The sequence below is a fragment of the Ananas comosus genome, linkage group 4 (genome assembly GCF_001540865.1).
Source record: "Ananas comosus cultivar F153 linkage group 4, ASM154086v1, whole genome shotgun sequence".
NCBI classification, from domain to species: domain Eukaryota; kingdom Viridiplantae; phylum Streptophyta; class Magnoliopsida; order Poales; family Bromeliaceae; genus Ananas; species Ananas comosus.
In genome coordinates this window covers 10,059,944-10,070,124 of record NC_033624.1, presented here as the reverse complement: position 1 = coordinate 10,070,124, position 10,181 = coordinate 10,059,944, and the positions used below count along the sequence as shown (strand labels likewise).

At 39.2% G+C, this 10,181-nt stretch overlaps 1 protein-coding gene across 1 annotated transcript; it reads left to right on the top strand.

Moving 5' to 3' along the window:
- LOC109708945 (NADH dehydrogenase [ubiquinone] flavoprotein 1, mitochondrial) lies at positions 360-9,223 on the top strand. The gene is made up of 2 exons (XM_020230906.1): positions 360-572; positions 7,453-9,223. The coding sequence occupies exons 1-2, from the start codon at positions 441-443 to the stop codon at positions 8,914-8,916; spliced, it is 1,596 nt and encodes a 531-aa protein (XP_020086495.1). The 5' UTR covers positions 360-440; the 3' UTR covers positions 8,917-9,223.

Here is a 10,181-nt window from a genome sequence, read left to right as displayed (position 1 = left end):
ATATATATTTTGAAGAGAAAGGTAGCATGATACCCGTTTCGTTTATTGTTTTTAGGAATAAACTTAGCTGAAAATATGAAGCAACCGAATTTTAAACTTGAAATCTCGGGTACCAACTTTCAAGTTCTTTGCCACTTGCACTAGGGACGGTATCATAGTGAAATAAATTGGTGAAGGTTACGGACCACCGGCGAGAATTAGGTTTTGGGCTGATCTTATATGAGTCCAAGTTAACTCCAAAATTCAAGTTTGGGCCTAATTTTCACAGGCCGAGCTACTACTAGTCACGTGCGAGCGCGCGTGCCACACGTTCTTTCTGGCCCGAGTGTCGCCAGCCCTGTTGCGTTCGTCTCGCCGTCCCCCACCCCCCCCTCTCCAACACTACTGCACAGGAGCAGCGGAGCAGAACGAAACCTTTTCGCTCGAAGCTATCACCGGAAATGGCGAGCGCTCTCGCGAAGTATCTGATGACGAGGGCGAGGGTCGGGGCACTGGCGCCGACGCTCTCCGCCGCGCACCATCACCTCGTCCGCCGCGGCGTCGCCGCCGACGACGCCTCCCTCATCGACGAGGTATTCGTTGCCCCGATCCCCTAAATCTTTTTCGCTTTCATCTAGGGTTCGGTTTTGTTGTTTGCGATTGGGTTGTTAAATTGGGAAGCTAGGTTTCTTTGGGGGTTTTATGGCGATCGCGGCGATCTGACGTAGGGAATCAGTGCCCTAGATATCTCGGGTTCCGGTGAAGCTGCAGTATTTGGGGATCTGTAGTATCCGACGCGTTTGGATTCGGTTTGAGATTGCGTTTCGCTCGAAAATTTGCCACTTTGTTCTAAGTTAACACCTTCGTTTGTATCAGTAGCTTGTTTGACGAGCCCTGTCTCCATATACATTCTTAGTCAATTAATATAAATGGGAGAATAGTGGGTATGTGATTCCTATTTTGTGTATTAACGCTTCTATTGAAAGTATGGATCTTCAACGGGCTATAGGAGTTGCACCTTTTCTTCTTTTCTGTGGATGCCTAGAATATGAAGCAGATACTTTACAGCAGGGTGCGGAATTCTACATGACAAATATGTCAAGCTGGTGCTTGTATAGCAGAGTGAGGATATCAAACAGATGTTTTTGGATTTATTCAGAGATTTTGAGGATTGTAGCCAGTAGAAAAGGATGATTTCTTATGTTCACATATATAAGAATATAAAATATGCCATCCATTTCAATTAAGGAGATGTTGCATATAAGTATGCCCTAGTTCAAGATGTTGTAAACATATATAGATGCACGGATAACACTACCTGAAAGATGGAGGCTGGATGCAGAAATTTATTTTTAGATCTGACTGAAATAACTTGCTGGAGCAGGATTAAAAGATAATGCCAAGCAATTTTTCCCCCCATTTAATGCCCTAGTGGGCATAGAAGCAGAAATCTTTACTAAATAGATTATCTTTGATTTTACTTCCGAAATATTGCTAATATTTGCTCTATCTTCTGATTTTCCTAACAAACATTGGGAATAGTAAGAAAGAAAATGATGCCACATGCACCATTAAGATGATTTGATTGCCACAAATCGGCACAATTTGCTTGGTCAATATGTAATAAGCCCATCTTGATTACGGAGATATTGCACAAATCTAAATTTAGATTTGATTGAAATGACTTGTCATCCTGTGGACTTGGGCTTAAGCTTAAAAGATAATTTATTTTTTGTTAGAAACAAAGTTTCTTTTCATGTCTGACACTTTTTGGATATTGCGCCACTTTCTGCTTCTCCCCGCAATTATTGGGATGAGGAAAGTAAAATTGAGATGGTGTATTATCCATAGAATGTACTAACTTGATTCCAACGTTTGGCAAAATGGTGTCACCTTGCAAACTATATATCTACCGTTCTATATATGTACTTAATTAACATGGATAAAGTTGGGTTCTCATGCATGCGTCATTGTTAATCTTTTATTACATCAGGCTAGAGATTAGATGATAGACATGTTTCTGTAGTAGTATAGAAGCACTTGGCAACATTGTTCTTGCATATCCGCCATTAGTGCTGGTCTATGTTTAATAACCATATGCTAATGCTATAAGACGATCCTCCTGTCTGTCATAAATTTGTGGTTATCTTCGTTTTTGATGGAAATATTACTTCCGGTACTATAATTTGTCAGAGCATTGCTTATTTAGTATCTCTAATATTAGGATTACTTAATATCTCTTGGCAAACATATCTGCATTTTCACTTGCCTGTAATGTCCATTGGAAGCTTATGTAATTCTGGTTTAAATGTCAGCATGTGCCTAATTTATTTTACAGGATGCTTAGTCTCCTTGTCTGCAAGTATTTGCTTGAGTATGCACAGTATGTATTGAGCAATTCAAAGATATCAAGAAATGCGGACTTTCTAAATATTAGCCACCTTAAACTTCTTTGATTGGTGCCCCTTCTATTCTTTTTTTCTCTCCAAAGGAGAAAAAACGCTTCGTGGGTATACCACCATAGTTTGTTTATGAGCCCTAAGTGTCTTTTGAGGCATTATTTATCTTGTTATGTACATTTCATTTGTTAATCGGTCATGCCTAATTGACTTGGACAATGGCTGAAATGCATTTCGTTTTTTAGCATAAATATATCCAGAAAATACGTAGAGGCTAGTAATTTTTCTTTCTTTTCATAAATTTGTTCGTGGGAAGTTCAGGCTTGTTGCCGGAAACCTCTTCCTCTAGTTTTAATCACCTATTTTAAGTTGAGAAGAATGTTTTTAGAATTATAAGAGTTTCAATTGCTCTAACTTATGCATAAGTTGGAATGCATAACTTGGATGCTAACTTGTCAATGTCTTTAGCTTTATTAACGTTTCATTTACATCTAAAGTTATTGTGATGTGGAAACTTTAACATTTGGATTCTACTTTAGATCTTGTAAGGACCGCGTAATATGGTTTTGAATTTATTTGTTGGTTGAGCCTGACTCTTAGAGCTAAGGAAGAGACTCCTACAATTTTACGATACCGCTGAACAATTAGTGAAGATGATTTTAGACTACTAGATAATAGATGGTGTATGATATCTTTGCAATTAAAACAATCATATGTAGAATATAGCCCAATGATGATCAAGATAGACTTCTTCCTTCTTGTTAATCATCTGTTTTCTTGTTTCCTTTCTTATTTCCCCTCTCTCTCTGTCTCTCTCTTTTTTGAATTTCCCCTCTTTCAGATCCTGTGCACAAGGCGGATTGTAGCTATATATGTACAGCAAGAATAAGATACATTTTTGCCACCTTTTGAGGACTGAAGACATTGTGATTCTTTTGATTCTAAACTTTTTAGAAAATTTAAGTTTAATTTAACAAACCTGAGAAACTTGACGAAATTCGTCGGGATCCTATATACTGATATGTATTATTTAGTATTTCTTTCATATGGGTATCACAGAAAAATCTTTGAAGCGCTATAACTTATTGGAACCTAGCGGACAAGAGTGGACAAGACACAATTTATATTATTTTTAGAGAGCTACTTATCAAGAATAACACCACTCGTTTTAATGTGAATATCGGATCTTTTTCACAAATACAAGAGCTAATAATGGTTCAATAATTGCATTCTAGTTAAATAGTTAGCTGTTAATCTTTATGCATGTGCTATAGATGATTGGCCTTTTCATTTTGTAACTACTTCACCATATTCTATCTAGACTGTCATATTACTAGCAAACACTCATGTGCATTGCATATTTTGTATCAAAAAGAGAGATTTAGATTAGGATAAAAAGAACCTACAATTATTCAATGAAGAACTTACATGAAATAATTCTTGATAACCTATGATACAGAGATGTGGACATATGATGTTTCAGATACTTGAAAATGGGAAATGCAGAACAAATTAACATCAAGATATTTAATAAATTTTTGCAATCTATATCTCCTGAATGTGGAACAGCAATAGAATTCTAAGCTTCCTGTTGATCTCCAGAACCTTGAGCACTTTAAAATCCATCTCTCATTCTCTCTCTTTAGGGATATTGATTTAATGGATTTATCTCGCTTTTAGTTTAGCTTTTTCTTAAACTAGTTCTTTCCAATTTTTTGTCAGCAAGAGCTCTTATCACTCCAACAACTTACCTTCTTTTTCTTACGGGTCATAAAGATAGAAGTGCAAGGCTGAAATGGATAGCCATCCTGTGGAGAGTTGATGATTAAAGTGTAATTGGAAAACACGAGTTATCATTTCGTAGGGAATACGATGGGTTAACTTATTTTAGATGGGTTAGTGTCAAGTATAGGGTAGCAACAATCTTGTCATAATTTTTGTTCTAGTCATGTATTGTGTACTAGGGAATCATGAATTTGCTTTGTAATGGATTTTCTCAAGTAGGAATCAAGCAGAAATTATGGCGAAACAGTTGAGACTCCAGCCTACCTAGCAATACAGCCTAACGGTAGGAAACTAGCAATATAACTTGAATAAGGCATTCCAAAATGTGCTTGTCTAGTTCTAGAAAATTATTAGCTTGTCAGTGAAGTATTTTTTGGGATTGGTGCATACATTAAACCCGGTTTAATTAAACTGAAACTTCTTCCATTTTTTCAATTTCAAAATGTAAGATTCAACTTGCTTAATTGGTTTGTGATATACCTAGACTTATTCTAGGATAGGTGAATGTGAGTTTCATTCCATTGATGGAAAGAAGAATCATGGTCGTACTGTGGTTCTAACTTTGGAAGTAGGGTTTTGATGACATCTAGTGCTCTAGTTGCCTCTGTTTGGATTGAGGTTTTGAACGTACGCTTATGTGGCAATATAATTATGATGAATTAAAGTTACATTCTCTGGTTTGAGTAGTCATGGTCTCAACTATGTTTGTTCTTAATGTATGATGCCATAATCTCTATCTGTAACTCTCCTCTAGTCTTTTAGCAGTTCTTCCTCTCTGAATCTTTAAAGCAAGCTTTCGTAGCTGTGGAAATTTGCGAGACTCTATGTATCAAGATAATTGTTGACTGTTGAGTTTGGTAGAAAGATTGAAAATCAGGGTTTTCCAAAAATTCATCTTCAAACTCACAGTTGGTTGCTCATCCCAATCAGCTGCTGCTGTAAAGTCTCTTTTTGAGCCTAATTGATTGGTGTTTTCAATGCGTATGTGTTTTTCTATAAACAGCACCTAATCTACAAGTACATTCAAAGGGCACCTGTAGCAACATTATTAGTTTGAGACTTGAGAGTCTATATCATTCTTGTTATTTGTGAATAATCCTGTCGAGATGGTATCTTTTCTTTGTTAACAATCTAAGGGCTTGTCATGGAATTATGAGGCTTCCTCCTTTGTTCACACATCAAATTTTGTACCAGAGCCTTAGTCAAGCAGACTGTGCTCACGTTATTATGATTGCTTTGTTGTCTTTTCCCCTGGTTTGTTCTTTTCCTTATTTTTCTTAAACATGGACTATGCAGCTTTTCTTTTGTTTCTCTCTTTCAAGGTGTTTCATGTTAAGTTTGTAGAGATGAGCCATTTACAAATAATTCATTTTAGAACATATGTGGAGGAATAAGGCATCACTGCTTTACCATGTTTTCATCTGCATTATGTTGTTCATGATGGGTGTAGCCTGTATCACATTCGTCACACTGCCTCTTTCGCTTACTTTCTGCATCATGAATACCATGATGCAGCGAAGTGTGACATAATTGACGTGAATGCATATGACTTTTGGCATGGGCAATTATGCCTTTGAGCAAAGCAAGTTTCGATTAATGTGGAGAACAGTAAGCCGTTGTTCTGGCAACACACTGTTTCTGGCCTTGAGTCATCTCTTCAGGCCTATTCTTCTACTGGAACACCTTGACACCACCTTCGAACTTCATCACATTGCCACCATTGCTACTCTGAAAAGCTGAACCCCTTCCTGTTGGCTCTAAATTAATGTCACTACACTTGCTTTCCCGTGCTGTTGGTCCTGGATCTGATGGCTGTGCCTCATGGTTCCTCTTCTTTGATATCCTGTACTATCTCATATACTGCGTTTGCAAATATTAACCATTGTATGAAATAGTTTCTAAAGGGATGTGCTTGCTGCAGTAGTTAGATACCAAACTCTTCACAATACTGTATTAAATTTGTTGGAGACCACCAGAGAGGTTTCCATGTCCTTTCTCCAAGAAGAGTGGTCATGGCCGATGATTATGCAGTTAGTTCATTTAGTGCATTAATTTTCCAAGTATGCTACAACAGTTCAATTTCTGAAACATCTTTATGCTTTGAACAACAATGTATACTAGGTGCATTACTTAGTTAGTTGTCATTAACCTGTAAAACAAGGTTTAAAGTGCCGTGGCACGGGGGCGTGCCGTTATGTCCCTGGCACGGTACGGCACAGGCACGCTTGCGTGCCGACACGTGGCACGCTTGCGTGCCGATAGATACGCATGACCTCCTATCGGCACGTTTTGGCACGGACTTATTTTAGTTTTTTTGGTTCCAATAAACTCTTATAATATTATTTTGAAAGATTTAAACAAAATAATTATGAATATTTACTATATATACCTTACTATACTCATCAATTAACATGCATGAAAACTTTTTGTAAGCAAAGTACAGCTATACCTGATGTAGAATGAAATTAAAATATAATAATAAAATTCACAAGTATAATAATTATTTAAATTTACATCTTTACATAGAGATGACTGCTTAATTCCACATAGATCGTCGCGCTGGATCATATGGCATATTGTTATCTGCAGATACAAGATTTATTTGACAATATTGATATAAGTATTGCTGGTATTGTGAGAAATTCATATATTCCCAATATTACATCTATATTTTTTGTTTTTTTATTCTTTTTAAAAATATCTGATCAAAATTTGTTTAGGAAATTGATTTTTGTTCCTTTGATTTATCGAAAGTTTCGCGGTGCGACAAATTTTGACAAAATTTTTTGTGAAAGAAAAATTGGATGTCTGTGGTGGATCGCCTATGTCAATTAAAAATTTGCTCCTATATTGATAAATAAGAAGTTAAAAAAAAGGTATCCGCCAAAAAGCAAAAAAAGAATTGAAAAAAAGACAACAAAGTGAAAAAAATGACAATATAGGTGGCCCAAGAGGGGAGGGGGGGAGGGGGGGCTCCAAACCCTAGAGGACAAAAGAAAAAAAAACCAAAAAAAAAAAGCCAAAAGGAAAAAAAAAAAAAATGGCGGCACGCATGGTACGTGCCGCCGGCACGCACCTGCGTGCCGCTCTGCACCTGCGTGCTGCTTTGTCTCGAGCGGCACGCAGGTGCGTGCCGCCAGACAGAGGGGGGGTCTCGGACCCCCCCCTGTACCGACGGCACGCCCCCGTGCCGTACGGCACGGGCAGCACTTCAATCCTTGCTGTAAAATGTTAAAAATGTAACAGAATAGGAGCTAGTCATTGAATTTATATGTTTACATCTCTGCAGGGATCTATCAAGAACCCTTTGTCTCTACCAAAGGCACAATTGGTTCGTCATTTTAACAGTGAGAGGTTGGGTTCTTCTCATAGGTTCTTCAGCACCCAGGCCACAACAACTGCAACTACTCCACAGGCTCCACCGCCACCACCGCCGGTAGAGAAAACCCACTTTGGCGGCCTTTCGGACGAAGACCGCATCTTCACCAATCTTTATGGCTTGCATGACCCTTTCCTTAAGGGTGCAATGAAGCGAGGTGACTGGTACAGGACCAAGGATCTGGTGCTGAAGGGAGCTGATTGGATCGTCAATGAAATGAAGAAATCTGGCCTTCGAGGCCGTGGAGGAGCTGGCTTTCCTTCTGGTCTCAAATGGTCATTCATGCCAAAGGTATCGGATGGCCGCCCTTCCTATCTTGTCGTTAATGCTGATGAGAGTGAACCAGGCACGTGTAAAGACAGAGAGATCATGCGCCATGACCCGCACAAACTGCTTGAAGGGTGCCTGATTGCTGGAGTTGGTATGAGGGCTACAGCCGCTTACATCTATATTAGAGGGGAGTATGTTAATGAGCGTCATAACCTCGAAAAGGCAAGGAAAGAAGCATATGCAGCGGGACTGTTGGGAAAGAATGCTTGTGGATCCGGATACAACTTTGATGTGCATATACACTTTGGTGCTGGTGCTTATATCTGTGGTGAAGAGACTGCTCTGTTGGAGAGCCTTGAAGGCAAACAAGGGAAGCCGCGGCTTAAGCCACCTTTCCCGGCTAATGCCGGTCTATATGGCTGCCCTACAACTGTCACGAATGTGGAAACTGTAGCCGTGTCTCCCACTATCCTTAGGCGGGGCCCCGAATGGTTTGCAAGTTTTGGTCGGAAGAACAACTCAGGGACAAAGCTGTTCTGCGTATCTGGTCACGTGAACAAGCCTTGCACGGTGGAAGAGGAGATGAGCATTCCTCTCAAGGAGTTGATAGAGAGGCACTGCGGTGGTGTGAGAGGAGGATGGGATAACCTGCTTGCTGTTATACCTGGGGGTTCTTCTGTTCCTCTCCTACCGAAGCACATATGCGATGATGTTTTGATGGATTACGATGCATTGAAGGCTGTTCAATCGGGGTTGGGAACTGCGGCGGTTATAGTGATGGACAAGTCGACTGACGTTGTGGATGCGATAGCGAGGCTGTCGTACTTCTACAAGCACGAGAGCTGTGGGCAGTGCACGCCATGCAGGGAGGGGACGGGGTGGCTGTGGATGATCATGGAGAGGTTGAAGGTGGGAAATGCAAAATTGGAGGAGATCGATATGCTTCAGGAGGTGACGAAACAGATTGAGGGGCACACCATATGTGCTCTAGGGGATGCCGCTGCGTGGCCAGTGCAGGGGCTCATCAGGCACTTCAGGCCGGAGCTGGAGAGGAGGATCCGGGAACGGGCAGAAAAGGAGCTGCTGCAGGCTGCTGCTGCTTGACATATTTTGCTAGAATGGTTCAGGGGCCTCTTATTAGCATCAAATTTCTTATTTACGTCAGCAAATAAATGATGGACTGATAGAGGTAAGTTCTTTGTGAAAGATACACACCTCTTGTGATTTATATGAGGCATCGAATTGATCCTTTGTTTGATGTACTTAATATGTGGTAGATTTTGATGTTCTGATACTTTATGATACTGGAAAAGAAGAAACTTATGTGATTTATTTCCCCGAGTTTCAAAAACCTGTGTCTGTATGTTATGTTTCTTCTTGAGTGAATCTGTTGAACTTAATTCTGCATGTAGACTTGCATTTCTTACAATACATTATATGAATTTCAATCCTGTATTTCTGGACGCATTTGGAATATAATTATTCGTAGTTGACCGGCATAGAGCGGTGTGTGTCCTGCTTGGATGTATTTGAAAGATTCAATGATTATTTGTCTTGTGTAAAAGCCATTAGACATTTGCCTGTTGCATTTCTCATGCTATTTACTGATAATTTTCAGCTACGTGAAGAAGGGTGACGGTAATAAGGAGTAACTCATATAACAATAAACTTTTTAGGTGCGAGTTACATTGTTGAGCTGAAGATTTGATAGATGCCACAAAATGCCTTTTATGTATATACGTATGAAGATATTACTGATAGAAATGGGTGGAATGTTATGAGTACGAACTTGTTGTAGAATCTGTGGTTTGGGGAAGAAGCTTCAAAATAGTTTTGAGTCTGGAAACCAACAGAAGAGTTTTGTAATTGGGCAGAGGTTAATGATGCATGATAAGCCTCAGAATACCTACCTACTAACGAATGAACAGCATCTGTCGGAGATTATTGCATCAGATATGGGAAAATGTAGAAATGCGCTTTCGGATGACACAGAAGTTGGATGTTATATTGCTGAGATGTGTAGGATCAAATCACTATTTTATAGTTGTTTATTATGGTTTGTAGAGGTCCTATTTCAGGTCCACTGAAATCAAACTAACTTAGGGGTGTTCTCAGTTCGGTTTGCAGGAAATTTTAATTGAGCAGAAATTCCAGGATTGGGAAATTTTCTGTGTGGTTCAACCACTCCCCTTGTGCACCTAAATAAACATGATATTTTAGGTTCTAGATCTTAAATTAATGTGTTTTTATAGATTTAGTCAGTATAATTCGCTCAATTCTCGCAACTATAAACTCACTAAATAAGCAATGTGTTTAAACTTTAAAGTCAAAGTAGCGTAGACGGGTTCAAACCAAATAAATTAAAAGGT

Bases quoted from the DNA above. Each gene is read 5' to 3' on its own strand.
- LOC109708945 (XM_020230906.1), top strand. From the start codon at position 441: ATGGCGAGCGCTCTCGCGAAGTATCTGATGACGAGGGCGAGGGTCGGG. The intron at 573-7,452 runs GTATTCGTTGCC...ACATCTCTGCAG, and splicing joins ACGCCTCCCTCATCGACGAG to GGATCTATCAAGAACCCTTT.